This window comes from Apus apus, chromosome 2, assembly GCF_020740795.1.
Source record: "Apus apus isolate bApuApu2 chromosome 2, bApuApu2.pri.cur, whole genome shotgun sequence".
In the NCBI taxonomy this organism is placed as follows: domain Eukaryota; kingdom Metazoa; phylum Chordata; class Aves; order Apodiformes; family Apodidae; genus Apus; species Apus apus.
Window position 1 is genome coordinate 94,712,257 of NC_067283.1, and position 20,350 is coordinate 94,732,606.

General features: G+C 39.6%; 1 protein-coding gene across 6 annotated transcripts in view; it reads right to left on the reverse strand.

Annotated features, from left to right (window-relative positions):
• The window catches only part of CARMIL1 (capping protein regulator and myosin 1 linker 1), a 193,922-nt gene that overhangs the window by 23,520 nt on the left and 150,052 nt on the right, over positions 1-20,350 (reverse strand). For 3 of the 6 annotated variants that reach the window (XM_051609132.1, XM_051609131.1, XM_051609135.1), the window contains 4 exons: positions 18,849-18,998; positions 4,839-4,856; positions 714-780; positions 206-402 (listed from right to left, as the gene is read on the reverse strand). In XM_051609132.1, the coding sequence (XP_051465092.1) occupies positions 206-402; positions 714-780; positions 4,839-4,856; positions 18,849-18,998 (432 nt within the window). The remainder of the gene's footprint in view (positions 1-205; positions 403-713; positions 781-4,838; positions 4,857-18,848; positions 18,999-20,350) is intronic. The other 3 variants (XM_051609134.1, XM_051609133.1, XM_051609137.1) reach the window with 1 other exon arrangement.

Genomic DNA, 20,350 nt, shown 5'->3' on the forward strand with positions numbered 1-20,350 from the left:
ATCTTGGTTTTAGGCTGTGTCAAACATGACAAAAAGCTTGTAATAGGGTTGCACACTGAAAGACATGACTAACAAAAGAAAAACTAAAAGCCATAAGTAACTACTTAAAACTGTAACAGTTGTCCTCATTACATTGCAAGACCTGACTCATGGCAGAAAGCAATCAACAGACGACATCACCAGCAATATTTGAATGTAGACTCACTGCTGCTTGGCTGGGCTGCTGCTTTTTATTCCTTTTGGGCCTTAATTTTGTAAAGTGTTCCAGTTTTCTCCCTTCTTCTGATGGCAGCTCTGAAATGAATCCAGAAGTTCGTTTGTCTGGCCTGCTGGAAGGAAATGGTGGGTCTTCTATATGGATAGGTACTTCTTCCAGTGCTTTATCTAGATCAAATTCCATCTCTAAGAGAAATCAAAATTTTCTAATTAGACTTAGAATGCTATGTAAAACAAATGAAAATGTTATTCCTCCCTTCTGTGGTAAATAATTATAAACACACTTAGAGAACTCAGCCAGAACTGTGAGCAGATAGCACTCTCAGAAAATAGGTACTACCAAGCATACTAGAAGAGTCACAAAACAAAGCAGCTATTTTGGGCCTCAAATGCCATCCAGATGGAGGAAGAGTCACCCGTGCTTTTCAATAAAGAGCTACCTAGAAGAAATTCTGGTAAGAAAAGAAGCAAAAAGGTTTTAAGAAATCTTCACTTACCAAAAGCTCTGGACACTGGTCGGAGCATTCTACTGTGGATGCTTTTCCTTTTTGACTTAGGAGTCATCTACCAACATAAAATAAAATAAAAATTACTTTAGCGGACTAATGAAAGGAAAAGGGCACCTTTTCCTTTTTATCCAACAAATCAGTTCTTCAAGCCTATGTATCATTTCAAGATCTGTTTTGGTTTAACACTTGGAGGGAATGGGGTTTTTCTCCCCTTCTCAAACATTCAGAACTTCTCCTAAACTGACACTTCGTTCAATTGACTTTGAATGGAGCTAGGGAGGGATTTTATTCTTCTCATTAAAACTGAAGGCTGTCCACAGGATGATTATTTGAATTGTCCAAGCACTAACTCATTGATCCCCAACTGTAAAACAAGGGAACTACTGAAAACCTCACATCTGCATTTGAGATCATGAGGTACAGAAAACTTATTTACGGCACAGTTAATGACAATATCAGGGATAGCCTCCCCTTTGCTCTGATTTTTATTTTTTATACACTTCCTCAGTTTGTTAGTGACATGCTCGTGGGAATGACCAATATTCAGATTTCTATGCTCCTGGACACCACCAGACCGCTCATCCAACTTCCCTAGGAAATGTAGTTTTGGAGCACTTCTTTTCTTCAAAAAGCACAAATACCATGTCAGTGTTTGCAATATCTCCAGCAAACACATGACTTCCCTGGACTTCAGATATGCTGAGAGTAGGTGGAAAGTTACCTTGGCACACATTCAACATAATTACTGAAAGTTATGCGCTGTTATTCTTCGCATCTTCTCATTCCCAGAAAAAAAGGAGTACGTTGCCTTAAGAGCACAAATACCCAGACTTAAGACCCAAGTTTGTTATTTTTGGAAGAAAGTTGCCCTTATTTTCTTGCCTGACCTCCTCTGAAAGTTTGCAAGGCAGGAAATGCATGTGCCATCAATTCCAAAACTCTTAATGTAGCTCAGCACTCTGAGAGTTTTAAACAAAAAGTTGACCTGAAGGTTTCTGTAGAATTAATTTAAAATGACTCAGCTTCTGCAATGATGGGCTCGTTTTGTGGCAGTCCTGTACCTGCTGGATTTAGTGACATCCATATCCTTCCATTTACTTGCTACCCTTGAAGCCCAGTGGCTTCAAAACTGGAGTATCAGTCAGGAAGCTGTTATGGCTCACAACTCCTTAACAGAATTGTTAATCAAGTTTAGTAGTATCAATTTTAAACGAGCCAGAAAAGATATAGTTGGCATTGACATTTCAGACAAATCATTATTTGTTTCAGGTAAACATTTCCTAGTCCTCATTTATGGAAATTTCAGTGCACAGACCTATACGTACTGAATTCATATTCCCATCCAAAGTAAGTCAGGAGGATTATTATGCCAGTCTTCATGTCCTCAGGTTTCTGACAAGAGCTTTGTAACAGCAAAGTCACTACCATCTTCTCAAGATCAGAAAAGGACTTGCAGACTATAGAGCAGGCAGTGAAAGCACTCTCTGGGCAACAGAGCTCTGTTTTTATTGCCATGCACATTGCTGGGAAAAAAAGGTACCTTCAGATTTTGCATGTTTCCACTTCCACATTTGAAGAGTGTCAGTAAATCATACAATAGTTTCAAGACCAGCCAGGAAATAGCTTGCCACCAGAGCAGACTTACCCTGAAACTAATGAGCAGGCAAAATGTTACTGCATCAAAAGGGCAGTTACCAATAAATTAAAAGCAATGGATTTGATGGCAAGTGGCTGGAAAGGTGTTGAACATTTTCAGCCAAAATTGCAGTGGACTGTGCAACAGGTAGGCAGATGGGCAGCCTCTGAACTGCACATCTGGACAGCTGCCTATCCATCAACCACACCTGAAACAACCAAAGGCACCCGCACCTCATGTAAAGGAAGAGTTGAAGTAGCTCAGCATTTGGGAGACAGCAATTAGGAGTTACTATCAGTAGTCCCCTAGTTTTGTTTCCAGCCATAGCTCCTTTCTCTTTAGTGTATATTTGCAGGCCTTTTCATCTGCTTGCCACATTTCTGGTGATGTAACGGGAAATTACTTCTAGTAGGATAACGCAGCAATTCATTCACTTCTTTTTCACTGAAGAAGATCAAAGAGGAGGGCAGAAAACAAGGCTGATGGGAGACCTCGGATTGCTCAATAACTTCACAGCCATGGTCGTCAGTGTTCAGAGTGCTCCTGGATGAACACAGACAAACTGTGCCCAGGGCATCAATGCAAAACAGCACGGGGCAGATTCAGAGGTTCTAGTGCAGGGACCAAAAACGCTCCAAGGCATCCCTGCCAGCCAGGTACAGAATGATTTCATCTTCCTTCCCAGACCATAAAATGGCCCCAGATAACCCTGAAGAGCTTGTGCTGATGACCATAAGCCAGTCTCTGGACCACTGCTGTAACTTACTGTCAGCTTGGCATGATCCATCAGGAGCTTGGTTGCTGGGGATAAAGGCACAGAGGTAGAGATGCCTCGCATTTGCTTTAACAGCATGAATAACAGCTATACATACACTTTTATTTGAAAACCTTCTGTTTTCTAGCCTGTTTAGGAAGTGCACAGATGAAAGGCTTCTTGCCAAGTGAACTTTCTAGATCACACGCAGAGTAAAATGGGTCAAAGCATTAATTTAAATAGGCCAGTGTGCTCTTTATACAAAATATTAGACTTAATCTCAGCTTAATATCTCCGCCAGTGTGTAGAATGCTACAGCAGCAGAGAGCACAGCATTACCAGAGGAGGTATCTGAACTCCTAGGGAAAGATCTCTGAGTCTCCCCAGCCTGAGCCCCATTTCCCATTTTTCATCAAAGCAGTTCAGGTTTAGTAGATGTGCTGCAACTTCTGTCTTCCCACCACTGATGGCCACACAAGCACAACACAGCTCTCCTGCCTGACATTTTACTTGGGAATAGTTCTTAGTATCAACCATTCCTCCTTCACTTCTTTCACATCTTTCAGGGACTTTCCATCACCTCCTCAACTTATTCCTTGTTTTACCTACTTTTCCATGAGCACACTGTAGGCTGCCTAACAGAACTGGTAAAAAGCTTAACTGAATCTCTGGGTCTTGGGAGGCCCTCTTGGAAGTCTGCATGCACCTGAGCTCTCTGGAGATGGCTCCACAACGGCACCTCTCTGCAGTAGATGGGAGCCACCATGCTCCCCAATAAAGGCCTATTTAGACACACTCGTATGTACAAACCAACTTTAAACTCCCAGAATCTCTTTCCATTATCACTTTTCTAGATTCCTCCCTTCTGACTCCCTTCCTCACAAAACTATCTGAGCTCTCTTGAGTTTTATTAAATTATATTACCCGTTGTGAAAGAACACTAGTATTTTGGGAATTAAAAACAACTAAAATAACTTTGTTTTGAGTGCTAGAAAACAATATGCCTTTAGCAACAGATACTCCACATTCCTTGATTATACAGATACTTGAAATCACTCTCAGTGCTGAGGAATATGCCCATTTCCATGTTCTTCTCCTCCTTCAAAGTAATTTATATTCAATCCTATTAGATACAGGGATGCTCTGTGACCCTCCTGTCACCTCCCTTTCAAAAGATTTCAAACAAACTAATGAACAACTTCCCCCTCCCTCTTGCAATTCAGCTTCCCAACCAGTCTCACTTCAATTTTCCTTCCTGCAAAACAATGGATGAGTTTTCAGCTTTGAGAACAGCACTAAAAGGTGATAACAACAGTCAAAAGCTCAAGGTAATTCTCTTCCACCCTAGTGGCAAGAAAGCCCTAGTTTATGCTCATTTTTAAGCCATTCTTTCATTAAGATGGATGAAGCTTGAATGTAAAACCAAATCAATAGGTTTTCTTTCTGAGCAGGAACATTTATGCTTACACCTCTGACATCAGCACTGTGCTTTGGTTTGGTCTTTGGTCTTTAAAGCCAAGGGATGTTTTAAATTCAGATGCTACCCTAGCTGAACCTTCTTGTAAAATCCAAACTCATTCCTGAACCGCTGCCTTTTCCACTTTTAGGTGCAGATGGATGGCACTACAGTCTCCCAGGAGACTCATAAGGCAGGGCAGAGGCAAATGAAGCACAAAAACATAAACAAGTAGGCCAGAAACAGCAGAGCTAAAAAAATACTTACACTTGTACAGCAGAGAGTCTCCATGCAGCAAAAAAGAAAGAAAAAAGAATATGAACGGGGAAGAGAAAGCAATAGCAGTTCTCAGGAAAGGAGGCAAAACCAGAATTCACCAAAATAAAGAAAACTAAAGCCAAAACACTCAGAAGTCTTAGCAGGAAAGGTGACATGCAAGAATGAGGTAAAAATCCTTTGCATTTGGAGGTGCTATACACTTTGTGGTTTTCAGAGGATAGGATCTGATATCTTTAGTTTTATCTATATTGGGACAAATTTAGGTTTTTAGATGTTTGTTTAAAACATGTGGCACTCGCTAAGGGTGCCAACCTGCCCCCTGCTGCTGCCATGTGCTGTCATTTTTTTCATTTTGCTGGCACCAGTAATGAGAAAAACTGTAATGCTGCTACTTCCTAGACTGAAGGAAGCTTCAGAATTAAAAAGCCTGCAGTTTGTTTTGGCAAGCAGAAACACAAGGAATACAGAACAAAGCTTCTCTTAAAAGAATGAAAAGGGATGTAAGTCTCTTCTCCTGAGGTTTATATAAACCAAATCCAAAGCAACAGCATTTCTCCTACCCATAAGGAAATTTATGCTTTTCAAGCACTTTTGGCACATTAGAAGAACTCTGTTCCGTTAATAAAGCACAATCTTTCTGATCCCCTTCAAAAATGTATTTAGAAAAAAAAAAAGGAAAGCAAGCAGGACAGTCATCATATGAAATGAAGCAATGCCATATCCTGTCTCTTGGGTGGCATATAAACCATCCAATCACAATCCTCCTTAATTTAGAGAAAGAAAAAACAATTATTAGAAATGCAGTTTTGCCTTCAAGTTGAATGGGAACTGAGTAACAACACTGCAGATACTCACACACTTCTGTGTTTGTCACAGAAGTCAGTAGTTATGGCCTGGATTAAGCTACTGTGCAATGAAGTACATTTTTAAATGGATATTGCACTGGTGTTTAATTATCAGCAGTGAAAACAGTCTGTGCATAACATAAAGTTCAATGTTTAACTGCTGAAGGGATATTAAGGTCAGTTATTCAGTGCTTTGACATTTCTAACAATAATGATCCACTTGTCATAGTTCATCCTTCAAAGCCTAACTGTAGCTAAAAGTTTTAAAGACACAACGGTCTATCTTTGAATAGCAAAAGCAGTGTTCTTCCACACAGCTCCACTTCTTTATTTCCTATTGTCCGCGGGGCTTTTGTGTGCTTTGGTTTTATTTAGTTTTTAATTTTTGTTTTCCTTTATCTTCAGAAGCTTTGGCTTTACACGCGAGTTCTGAGTTCACAGTGACTCGGGCAAGCCTCCTGATTACTCTCAGATTTGTATGCTATCCACATACACACTCTTACTCCGTTTCCCTGCCAGAATCCATGTTCTCTCTTCTCTTGCCCATCTTCAGAATCCATTTCTCTAAAACTGAAACCATCTTAAAAATGAATCTTCAACACACTTTAAAAAAAAAAATAAATCAATCTGCAACATAGTTTCTCTTTCAGACAGCATTCTTGGTAGTACTCCAGTGTGTTTTGTGTATTTTATGCACAGACAGGAAAGTTATTATATTCACAGGCAGCTGAAGATGAGATTAGGCCCAAAGTACAAAGCAGTGTATATAACAGGAAGCAGTGCCAGGATTTGGGGAGTTTACAGCGTACAGTCCTGGTCCAGCAGCAGCTTATGGAAGCCCCTACTTCCCACATTTTCGTGATCTTCCCTAAATGAGTGTGACTACTGAGATGCTTAAAAGTTAAAAGGTGTCAAACAGCTTTTTGGTGGGGAGTAAGGAGACAGAAGGAGGAGAGGGAGGCACACAGCAGGCAACAGGTTAGACAAGGAAGCACCATTAAGCAAAGACTAAGGGACTTGGCTTGAAGTCACCAAGGAATGTGGCTGCTTTGTATGGAACCTACAGACTGCAAGGCCACCTAACCCATTCCTTTGTTTTCTCTCAGCATAATTGCAAAATAAAATGGTCTGCCTCCCAGCCCACATGGGCCACTGGTGAAGACGAAGTGCCAACCCACAACCAAAAATCCCAGACATATTCAACCCAAAGGAAGCCAGAAACTGGACAATGTGCCAACTGGGAATGAGCTGTGAGAAAAAATACGTTCAAGGATTCTTCTCGAACATTTTAAACCAGTCCTAAATTGTTTCAGCTATGTGTGTTTCGTGGGGTATGCCTTTTTAAGAAAGAGACATAAGGAAACAAGACATATCACAAGTCCTGCTGTTTTCTTTTGCTCTAAGTAATCCTGACCATGATTAGGTCATGTTCACCCATTTAAGGTGACACCATTTAAGTCAGTGGACATTTCCCACGGTTCTTCCAGCCTCCTCACTACCTTTGACAGAGATATCACACATCTGTTGTCTCATCTTAAAATAAATAAAATAATCTTCAAGTATTCTTTATAAAACAGAGCAATAAATTGACCAACTTCACTTTTTTGCATATGAATCCTTGGGCACACAGGTGTCTCTCTATCTGTATAGTCAGCCTTAGAAACTAGAAATCTGCTATTGCTTACTTCAAATACTGAAGATCTGATCATGATTTGCAGAGTAAAACCCTCAGAATGGACTGCAGAAATTTAGCTATGTACTTCCCACTAGCAGTGATGGTAATCTGAATCACTGTCCTTAGAATCTCACCCTTGAGTGCCATTGTCCTTGGAAAGTTAAATGCAATGCTAAAATCTATGACAGGAGTATTTTACAGGAGAGCAAAGCCACTAACATTGTCTAAAAACCAAGGCCAAGCTGTGATAGGCTGCAGTTTGTTGACACAGCTGTCCTGAATGTAGAGGCCATGCCTTTTTGCACCAGCAGAGGATCTAGTCCTGACCTTATATATCAGAATTCTGTCCTCTATATGGAAATACTATATATAAATATAGATACTGTAAATAAGCATGGCATACATTAATTCATACATTAATTTAAGGCATATGTTTATTTCCTTCCCTCCCTCAAGACCTGAATTTCTTGAGAAAGAGCTGTGGTTCAGAATTAATTCAATTAGTCTCATCTCAGCCAGCCTGACCTTTAGAATTACTTTGCACAGCAACATTTTCTGAAAGAAAAGGAGTAGCACTGCAGTACAATAAGCTCAGTAGATTTGCCCTTGAGCTTGTTTCATTTTCCTAACTAGGAAACCTTTGCTTTTCTACTTTCTGAGATGTAGCTCATGTATTCTGTGATATTTGGCCAAGCATTTAAATGTATTCGTTCAATTAATCATTCTGTGCTTGCATCTTTCAAGTCATGTAAAATTCCTGTTAATAAATATTTCTGCATATAAGTATCCAAAGCTTTTATAATGAAGAGTAAAAAATGGCTGCATTAAACTGAGCAATTCCTAAAACTATTAAACTGAATTTTTAATTTCATTTTCTGAATTAGTATCCTGCAAGGAACTCTGCCTGCAACTGCCACCTGCAATCAAAAAAGCAATTGACAGTATCATCAGTTCTGTTTTCTTGTTGCTCATGAAGAGGCTAGCAGCATCCTCTATAGCACCTGGGATTTAAGAGTAACAAAGAGGATGCTTCCAACTGATTTATTTCAGTTTAAAACTAAGCATTGAATAGAGAGCTGCTACAGGTCAGATGGCACAAAACATCTCTTCAAGCCACTACAACCTGCTTGCTTGTTCATTACATTCAGCTGGTAAACGCTGATGCAAAAAATACATTATTCATGACCTAAACTTCCACATAGTAGGGAAAAAAAGCTCTTGAACTCAGCAAATATAGAGGGGTAGACAGCCATTTAAGATATTATTAGGCAATTCTTTAAAGACAGCCACCACATATGTTAGGTGCCCTGGTAGTAACATTATTAAAGCCAGTTTTAGGTAAGGTACTCCCGAAAGGAAGTGTTCAAAGTCAGGTGGGATGCAACTTTCAGCAAACTGATCTAGTGAAAGATACCCTGCCCATGGCAGGGGGTTGGGACTAGATGATCTTTGAAGGTCCCTTTAACCCAAACTATGACTTTATGAACAGAAACTGGTTTATATGCCTGCCCTACAGCTTCCCAGGACTGAGAACCAACACAGCTTCTGCATCTCTCCTTCCTTCTGACATCTTGAAACAAACAGCTACCAAAAAGATAGGCAGTCAGCCAGGCAAAACCCACCAGTCATCTTCCCACCCTTTGGGTCAGATGATGCATTGCTTGCACTGAAGCAGTGACATTTCAAAGGAGAAATACTAAAGGGAGGCTCATCACTGTGAAATCAGATACAGTTTACCCTGGGCAGGGAAGTGGATTAGTAGCTACCCTGCTCAGATCTCTGGTGGGAAGTTTTATCCTTGAAAATCCAAGCATACTTGAGCTGCTACTCTTTTCTCATTGAAGTTTGTTTCAGACATCTTTCTGGCATGCACAGTAAACCTTCATTTTGCTCAGACACTTTGAGATACACTTTTTAAACTTTAACATTAAAAAAACCCAACAACCAATCTTCTGAATTTAAGTCCTGTCAGGAACTACTATACCTATTAAAAACAGGAGATACCCTGATAGTCAACTAGCAAATATTCTAAGACCCTGTATCGGATGTAGAAATATTTGGGTACTTGAGTTTCTTCTCTTAAAGCAAACTGATAGAAAGGGTCAATCACAATTAGTCAAGAGAGGAGGGCAAAACTCAAAAGCTGGAGTATGAACTGCCAGCACCTAACCATGATTTAAATAATGCTGCTGGGTCAGACAGTCATGGGGCAGCAGATGAGCCATGACGGACAGAAATACCATGAAATAAGAGGAAGAAGCCTACTCTGCAAAGCAGAACTGCCCACCCACAAGCATGGAATTAAGTGCTGGCTGGCAAGCAGGCACTGGATTCTGCAATTTCTCAGCCCGTATGGACACAAACTTCCCCTGGAGTAACTAAGTGGCCATGGTGTTAGAAATCACCCACAGCTAAAATGTACAAGATAAAAAGAGGTTGTGATCAGCTTTGAATGAAACTACCCTAACTTTTCAATCATTTTGTCTTTCTATCCTGCTCATCTCTTTTAGTTTGCTTTAACAGCTGCTAACTAGAAGGTTTTTCCACCATTTTAAGTGCTTTTGGCTTCAGATCAGTATCCTAATCCTGTCACTACTAATCTCAAAAATTCACAGTAATCTTTTAATCTTTTCTCACATGAAGTAAGATCTTACTACAGAGATACACCCATCACTTTGCACTGATGCTTTGGCTGACCTGAATAACAGCAGAAGAAAGAATCTATTTGCCTCTAAGTTCTCCTCTAGTCTGAGAGCAAGATGTTTTGAGAGGAAGTCTGATAAATTTATGATTATGTGATGCAGTTGTCCGTTATAGCAGAGATGAGATTGGATGACTCAAAAGCTGTCTTCTAGCCTTTTGGCACTAGGTACTCTTTATTTTATTTCCTTATTTATAAGTTCTTATTCCAGTAACCCAGCCCATCCTAATCTCCTTTTCCTTGACAAAATAAATCAAAATCTAATGGCACTCTATAGCCACCTGCCCAAACACAGATGATTTCTCCCCCATCCTATAAGCAACTATTCTTTACTTCTGCAATATAAGGTATCAGTTTTACAAAGCAAAAAACTGCAAGCCTCCTGTTCTTCTGGGTGAAGTGAGAACCATGAAGCACTTGTAGTGAGACAGACTTATGCATGTGCTATTTTCAGTAGGGTCTCCAGATATCAGCTTAAACAAGACTCTCCCATACAACACAAAGAAACAACTTGTGCCAAGTTATTTATCTGAGATGGTGGAAAAATCAAAAAGCAGTAGAAAGGAGCATGCAACCTATACATAAAAGTCCCCAACTGCTTGAGAAGGTCAACTTGCCAGATATTAATTGAATCAAGACTCATTGCAGCAGCAGACAGATGTGTACCACAAGAACAGCACTATTAGAGGTTATGCTCATGCTGTTTGCTGTTGTCTCTCTGCCAAAGGTTAGAGTCTAGATTTTGGCAAGAACTCGTTCAAAAGAGCTCTTACTAATCTGCCATGGGAAATACCGAGCAGCTTCTTACAGGCAGAGGCTGTGGAAAGATGAATTCTGGTTCTTTTTATACTGAACATAATTTGAGCCCACAACTCTGCTGGCAAGAAGAGATCACACAAGTGCCTCCTGATCCAGCCCGTGCAACAGGCTCTGTCCTCATAACCTGATAACTTTACCTGAAGTAGGTAAGTGAGCACTTGGGTGATTCCCACTTCTGGCTGTGCAGGAGAGTGCTGTCTGGCAAGGCAAGCCAAGGTAGGGACAGGTCACCTCTCACCAAGTCTGTTCATCTGGACAGGCGTCCACCAGCAGCTGCCAGCCTGCAACAGACAGCTGGTGCCTGCTGAGATGACTGCCTACGGCCTCAACAGTCAAATCCTTGCTAGTTGAGCAGCAAATGGCAGGACCGAGCAGCTGGGGCTGACACTGCCTGTAGATTGCAGAGCTACATGTGCAAGACCACTCTACTTGCCCCAATTTGATGTCTTAGTAGTAAACTCCCTCTCAAAACCACTGCAGAGAAGTTACACTCTCAAGACTGGTGTTTCAGTGAGTGCTTTGTTCCTCTTCTTTCAATGTGGCTTTTCCATGAGATACAAAATAAAATTATGAAAACTCAGTACCACTAAGAACTACAGCCACCAAGGACATAACTATACATCCTTCCCTCTACCCCCAATATAAATCTGGGTCTACTGAGGCAAAACAAAGCATCAGTGGTACGGGCAGACAAGCTCCTGATACTGAAATGCCACTATGCAAATATAATATCCAGCATCTACACTTCACAATTCTTGTTCGAACCTGAGTAGAAAAGTCTCAAATGTAGTGCTGTTACTAGAAGCAGTTTATAATAGTTTTCATTTATTTCCTATTGTGCCAATAATGTACCCTAGATTATGAGGAACAGCTTTGGATTCTGACTGAGAAATCTCAGTTGATTTAAGGAAAGCATACTGTAAATAAAATATCCATCACTTCCTTCCACTCAGAGAGACCAAGAAAAAGACATTGCAAGTCATGTTTCTTTTGAAGTGTTTCAGCTGGAAACATGCAACCCCCCATGAGTTTGAAAGAAACTGTAGTCTGTAGTCTATACATGTAACAGGCAGTGAATAAAGATGGATAAGGACTTCTAAGGGCAGTGAGGATGCCACAAAACTATATATAAAAGAACCCAGGAAAAGACAGGTAACAAGTATTCACAATTAAAAGTAATGTAATAATGATAGTAAAGGTGAGACTAACATACAAACATATAACTTGCAAATGAACAAGATATTCACAGGTTCTGCAAAACTCTCACATTGGCTCCCTTTGTCTCTTACTTCCTCAGCCACAGCACTGCACACATAGGGGAGGCTTTAGGGAGCATGTCAGCACTGTGCTGTGCCCCTCCTGGTGATGTTTTCATAAACTGTCCTAGTTCAGGGTGAGTTATAAATATTACCAGCCTCCCACGGAAATAGATTTGCTTGCATGCCTGTGATGGAGCCTTTTCAGAAGCCAAGAATACTATTGCATGCCATACTGCCAATTCCTAGCTTCCCACAGAGTGCTGTATTTACTACACATCAAAGGCCCATTTCTGCTAATGCATACAAGAGAGAAACTCAAGTGTCACAATCAATTTAATCCGGCATTCATCCAGGCTGCTGCCTTTGCCCTCATCCCTGCCTGCTCGTTCCTGCTGCTCAGGATTTGTTTTGTAAACTCGACCAGAGGACTAGACAGTCTGTAAACCAACCTGGGAAAGAAATCCTCTGTCAAAAGCTGCATTCTCAGCTGAATCAATTCCCACACCCAGTTTGCAGCAAGGCTATGTGAACAAGCATGAGGGTGTGGGGAGGAAAGAGTGAACTGCATACAGTGGTACGTGGAAACACTCTTTTTCAGCAAGAACAATGATTTTTGCTTGATTAAGCCAGTTGCAGAGCTAGAGCTTAATTATAGTGCAGGAGAACATAAGGAGTCCAACAGGAAGTGGGGTTTTATGTCAGAAGGTATTCAGTCCTTCATCCAAAAAGCTGACTACCTACACCCAAGATACTTCTGCAGGTAAACAGAGAGCAACATGAAAGGGATGTGATAGCATGTCAGGGCATACCAGACAATCTCTAATTTTTCTTCCTACCAACACATATACATATGAGTCTGTATCAATATTTTCTCCTTCTTCCAGTGAAAGCATCTGAAGGGGTTTATGTTGTATTAATTCTAATTTGTTTTGGATGAGGAGGTGGGGAGAGAAAAGATCTCCAGTGGTGCTAAGTTGTTTGTTTTTTGTTTTTGTTTTAAATTAACTTCTGATGTAGTGAGTGCAATTTCTCCCGTTTCTCTGAAAATGCTGAGGTCCATATACTCCTTGTCTTTCAGAACCCACAGGTTCATAAATCTTCACCTGGATACTGGAATAACCAGCTAAATCTTTTACAACAGCTAGTTAGTACATTCCGAGGAAAAACATATAACACTGATCTACAGGTGTTCTGCTACTTCTGCAAAATTTCTTCTTTGCTATACAGGTGAAATCTGTGCTTCAATAAAGACTAAAACCTTAATATATTGCTCACAGGATTTTTTTTTTTTTAAACTTTCTTCTATTAAAGTAATAGAACCATCTCTGTGGTCAAAATTTGAGATAGATGAGACATGGCTAGGATTCAATATTTATCACAGGCAGTTCTTTTTTTATTAGCTACAATCATTTTTGCAAACACATAATTTATCACCCAAGCATTTAAATCTTACACTGCAATGCTTTAATGAAGATTTATAAGCGGACTTGTGTATTAAAACCTACAATTCCTTTACATGTTTCAAACCATTTCCTACCATCCCTCTTTATAATGCAAATAATGTCTCCTCTGCTTTGCTTTAAAAACAATACTTATCCTGGCTGTATGCTTTTTACTAACTATAGTAATAAAGTTATATGGCTGAAATGGTTATTTTAAAGATGATGAGTACATAGATTTCTAGTAAAAACCCTATTTAAAAAAAAAAACTTTTATTTAAATAGTGGCTCAACTCTGGTGATCTCCTTTTAGTACTCTGGAAGCCAAACTAACGTTCACATAACTGAAAAAAAACCCCAAGCAAACAAAAAAAAAGCAGCTTTAGAATATAACTGCTAGTACATTCTAACAAAGATGCTCCATTACTTTTTGATGGGGATTAGTGTACCATTTAGTAGCTGTTACTTCTGCAAAGAACTATGGCTATGAAAAATAAAATACAACTAGCATTACACAAAATCAAATAATTCAGTATGTACCTACACAATTATACATCATACCAAGATACACATATTCAATCTCAGTAAAAAAAAAAAAAAAAAAGTTCTTAAATTAGTTTTGAAAGCCATGCATTATTTTAAAATGCATCACTCCTCACATACACACAGAAAAATTTAGAGAAACTGTAGTATTTTACAGAGATAATTAATGATTGAGACTGAAGCTCTGAAAAGCAGGCCATGCTTTTTTCTTTAATCTGAGAACAGTAAGCAATTTTCTGCATAAAGATTTTTCTTGCCATCTTACTTGCACACAGCTTTTATCTAATGACGTATTACCATCAACACAGCTCTAATTAACTGTAGACAAGTAAGACAGCTGTAGATGAGGGAATCATCAATTTACTGTAGTGCAGCTCAGGAAGATCAGAAACTCAGGTCCATAATGTTCCAGCTATCATATCCTACACTGGAGCACCCAATCACTCCCAGCATTCTTCAGAACCCCTATATCAGACTAGCAAATTCTGGTCTGTAACAGGATGCTCCATCTCTTAATATGCCTGCCTCAGTTTCCCTCTATGATTCAACTGCTTTTTGTCTTTCAGTTTTGCAGGCACAGGCCCGGAGTGGAAAGTTTCCCATGAGAAATGAAAGGGCTTAGCAAGCTCTGAGCTGGTAACAACCTTGAAAGGTACAGAGACCATGTTGATGTTCATAACACCAGGTGCTCTCCGGTGTTGAAGAACGTGGAGCCCAGCCCAGCCACAACGAGGCCTGAAATGGAGATAAAATGAGACTAAACATATCAGCAAAAGAGTTTGCTGGGTGAGAACAGGACCTTCATGGCTTTTCTACTGTTTTCCTTTTTTTCTCCAATGAGAGATGTTGGAGGTATAGCTAAATAGTTAAAATGACAGCAGTCAATCCACTTTATTCTATAAAAGCGTGGTCAGGGAGACTTCCCATACACATTCCTAGGAGGTTGCTGGACCTTCTCCTCTCCAGTGGGGACACCTGCCAGAGAGATTAACCCTTGAGAATTAAGACCCACCCAGGGACCCGGCTGTGGCTGGGCAAGGGGGAGAGATATTAACTCCTTGTTTTCTTTATTAGCAAAGTTAATGTTAAGTAGTTTTTGTTATTAAGTTTTAAGAGTACAGAATCTTTTACCATTGATAGTTGTGTTCTAGGCCTAGTATAAACTTGGTATTAAGTAAGTGGTCAACATTTTGATTGTTAACCTTTATTGCATGATCTAACTACTAGTAGCACATTTCATTGTTAAGATACCTTTTGCATTCTAAACTTACCTTCTGTTCCAGTCTCCCAGTTTCCCTAGAATTTGACTGTGCTTGTGCCTTCTGCCTTAAGGAGTTGAGACCCCAGCATTATATGTAATAGATCTTGGTCTGTGCACAAACATCTTGTCTGTGATCTCGCCCAGTTCGGGACACTGACGAATCTTTCACATGATGGGCTCTCTGGTCAGTGTTAAAGGCTAGATGAGAATCGTATCTTGAGTTTAAGCTAATAAGCTTTAACTGCACAGTTTGGTATTCAGTAAGTCCTAATTCCCCCAATAAAAAAATATTAGAAATAACATTTTAAAGTTTTGGTTTGGTTTTTCAATGGGGTTTTTTAAGGGCCTATTTGTATTATTGCATTCTGTCTTGTCTGTTTTGTTTATACATATCAAACTTTTCAGTGGATGGACGGCAACTCTTTACTCTGGCAGAGAAATCCTTCCAGCCACAGCTACTCTGCTCCCTGCTCGAGAATAGGTGGGCAGATTGTGGAAAACACAGGTGCCTGTTTTTTCACTGTCACCAGCAGGAGGTTTCAGACCCTTATTCTGCCTGTCAAGAGTTTTAGAAACAAACCTGCACATCTTCTAAGTTCAATTCCAAATTCAAGAACAAATACCTCATAAGCAGTTTATTACAAATAATCTACCTCACTCACAGTATTTAATCTAGTTTCATTGCTATATAATCTACCTGCAATTATAAAGTCAAAATGGAAACCAGATTCAGTTTTTCCTTAAGTTTCAAGGGTGGCTGGTGCATAACAACATACTATTGTCTACATTGCCTAAGGCAGAATACTGATCCTTGACAGGCTTCTTGAGTAGAACAAGAACAAAGTGAAGAGGGTTGCTGAACATAATGTGTTTGCTAAGTGAAGTTTTGCAAAAAAAAAATAATAAACCAGCTCCTGCAAAATGCTGGTGCAAGCTAAAGTGCCTCTCCTTATAAGCCCAAAAATCTCCTCTTCCCTAGTCATCTTGCCAAAGAGTTGGAGCAAACAATAGGAAAGCAAAGTGGAAAAGCACAACACCACGCTGCAAATCAAGGTTTCTGATTTGAAGGTTGCAGAATACACAGGCAGGTGCATCATCTACGCACACATCCTAAGATCTGTTTTAGCACTACACTTTGTACTACTTAGGGATTTCCAATGACCAAAGAAGGCAGTGTTCTGGACTAATGCCATTTTGGAAATGGGAACTAAATAGCTATTTCTCCTTTAAGATTAAAAACAATCAGAGGAAATCAGGTTCATAATTAAGAGTTCATAAAACCATGTGCTTCTATTGCTAGTAAAATCAGCAAGGTGTCTGTTTCCTGCACTCGACAGCTCACAAAGCATTCACTGCTGCACCTCTGAGAACATTCCTCATTTCCACACAAATCTGTGCAACGCTTAAAAGCTGCCACAAATCAGGTTAATTTTTCACAGACAGTATCTGAAATCCATATGATTTTCCCGCAGCTAAAATTGGAAGTGTTATCTTTGAAGTTATTAACTCCACCCAGAAAATGCAAGAAATAATTTTTAAGATGGATTTAGTTGCAAAAAACTCAGTAAGAATGATAACTCAGTAAAAATCTATGTATTACTTGGCCTGTTGGGGCTATCTAAGTATTTTTACAACCGCAACCAGTATCACTTGCACCCAGGATGCAAAAAGCAGCTCTTAAAAATGGATTATAGCTTTAAATAAATGGGTTCTTTAGCACTAAGACTGCTGTCTTGTGTTTATTTGATGCTTAATTCTCCCCAGAAATTAGATACTGATGAGAATCTAGGTCACAAAGGTATTTGAATCTCTGTGCAAGATGAGGGTGAATGAAGAGAATGAAGAGAGATATACACACTTCTGAAGATAAGTACCATTAGCATCAAATGCATCCTTTAAAGAGTGTAAGCAGCATCACATTTCCATTATTTTAATATGACCAACATTAAAGATTTAACAGCAATGATATGATCCTTTCATATAAACATGGTCATATCAGATAAAGACAGAAGCTGTTTTTTAAATTTCCAGTATTATTAACTTGCTGTAACAATAAATTTAAAGGGGGAGTGAGGGGGTGAAAATGAGCGCTTAACCTATTTTTCTACATATGAAGCAAACATGCAAAAAGTAACTTACAGGCATAGGGTTCATGTGCTACATATTTTATTGGGATGTCTCTCTCCCATAGGATTTAGGGCTCCAAACGATTACTCAGTGTTGGCTACAGAAAGTGCCTGGAACTTGACAGTACTAGTGATGAGCCAGATGATGCAGTCAACAGACAATGCCTCACAGTGATTTGTGATGTTCAGAAAAATATTGCATCAAACAAAATCTTGGTGAAGAAGGATATTTGGAAGGGAGAGAGAACTATTTTAAGCTGGTGTTTCCAATGAAGGTGTGCTTTCATTTTATAGCTAAATGACACCAACAGATAGCTGCTGCAGAAAGGAGAAATCCTGATGCTCTTTTTGAGCTGTACTTTTCTGACTCTGTAGTAAGTCTATTCAGGGAGCTGAATCAACAGAACTTCTTCTACAGGAAGATGCAATCAATTTTTCTGCCAGTTTAGCTTCCTGTGAAAGTACATGGCCAAGGAACCAGGTAGGAGGGCTGAAGAGAAAGCCCATCATCCCTTGCAGCAGTGACCACCTACCTATTAGACTAAGGTCATGCACACAGTAGAGCTCCTCAGCAGAATGAGTTGGGTGGAGGAGGATTTGAGGTTAAATACAGTTAACAACACATTTATTTGGAATTCTGCAGATTTACATCTCATAAAGTATCATGACCATTTCTATGACTCTATGATATGGCATGGACCTATCTTAATGATAGAAGTCATACATAGGATTTATAAGGTACTTCCAGTTATTTATGTTTTTACTGAATCTCAGGCTCCTAACTCAGTTACTTTTGAAAAGCTTGCACTTTGGGGCTTGCAGCCCAGTCTCAAGGTTTCACAACTTATTCCACACATTCAAAAGCTACTTTTAAAAACATCAGTCTCTGTTCATGGCCAATTATGTAATGTCGAGGCAGAAGCATTTAACTGTTATGGCTCAGAAAAATTCACGTCAAATAGAAGGAAAACCAAGGCAGAAAGCAGCATGTTGTCAGAGGACAGCATGGTCCAATTTATTACTGCAGCCAAACCTCTATGAAACTGTGGCCGGTGAAAGAGATGTTTATTCTGTTAGCTTGATTGCAGCAATGTATGCAAGAGAAAGGCCCCTGAATATGTACCAGGAAAGGGAAAGTCAAGAAAAGGGAAAAGCTTTTCCTTTGCTGAACAACAATATGAAAATCAGACAAGCTAACATTTAATTTTTCTAGAAGTCAATCCTAATGTTAGTTTCCTGATACCATAAAATTGCCAAATGACATTTTGGAAAACATTTTTCTTCCAGTTATTTGCATATTAAACCACATAGGCTAAGGAATGTGTCTTACCATACAAGTGTCCAGATCCTCCAAACGTTCTATCTCTGTCAGCTCCTCAACTGTGATGATGGAACGTTTAGTTGGTTTTTCTTCAGCTAACTCAATTTCCAGTGATTCCTGCTGTGGAAGTGGCTTGCCACGTCTGGTCAAGTGGTCAGCCTGCAGACAAGGATAAAGACAGGAACAGATCAATCAAACCGGTAAAAAAGGGAAACCAAACCAAACCAGAAAGCTTTCAGAGTTTAAGTGATCACCTATCCTAGAACATCAATTACAAAAGCAAAGCTCAGTTGTGCTTGTTCATCTTCACAGAGGTTTGTTTTGTGGATTGGTTTTTTCCCCCTTTTTTTTTTTTTTTTTTTTTTGACAGAAAACCTCTTCCATGACTCATTCTAAGAAGGAAGGAAGAAAGCGTAACAGGGAAAAAAAGGGAAAAGGTCAGATAAAAAGCCACCCTGCTTTTTACATTTAGTTTTATGGGACTACCTCAGCATTTTTTTCATAGAATCAAAGGGGTTGGAAGGGACCTCTTGAGTCCAACGCCCCTGCCAGAGCAGGAACACTCAGGGCAGATCACACAGGAACCCGTACAGATGGGTCTTGAAAGTCTCCAGACAAGGAGACTCCACAATCTCTTAGGGCAGCCTGTACCAGTGCTCTGTCACCCTCATAGTAAAGTTTTTCCTCATGTTGAGGTGGAACTTCCTATGTTGTAACTAGGTGCCGTTTCCCCTTGTCCTGTCACTGGAAAGAGACTGGCCCATTCTTGACATCCACCCTTCAGATATTGATAGACATTAATGAGGTTCCCCTCTCAGTCTTGTTTTCTCAAGACTAAACAGCCCCAGGTCTCTCAGCCTTTCCTCTTATGACAGATGTTCCAGTTTGCTCTGGACCATTTTTTGAATTACATATCACAAAGACATGTACACTTTCAGCTAAAATAATTTTGATAATTAGTACATGGCCGAAATGTTACCATTATCTATTCAAAAACCTCAGTTCTGTTTCACAGAAGAAATAGAAAGGCATTAGCATAAAAATAATAATAAAAAAATCATCAGTGATAGATCAATGGGATAAGGCGCTTTTTTTTTTTTTTTTAAAGTATCAGAGAGAAGAAAACTCCAACAATAATAAAATCCCTTATTAGACCTGCATAGCAAAAACTATTACTACAAACACAGAGGATATTATATAAACCATCCTAGACCATACTTGGAATGGAGTGGATTCATGTTGTCAGAAAAATCATGAAATACTTTCTAGCTCTGTTGCTAACTATAGAAAATATTAAAGAACATCTGTTAAGAGTGTCCGAAGATCAGCTCGCCCAAATTAGTTAGCCACAGAAGCTTTCAAAGAGGCAGCAGAGAGAGCTCTACTCTGCTGCTTAACATTGGCAGGACTCTGGACAACCAGTGGATTGTACTTTTGTTAACCTTCAAAAAGGGTAAACAGATGACCTGAGTAAATTATATCTCTCTTAGTCTAGTGTCTAGTCAGGAAAA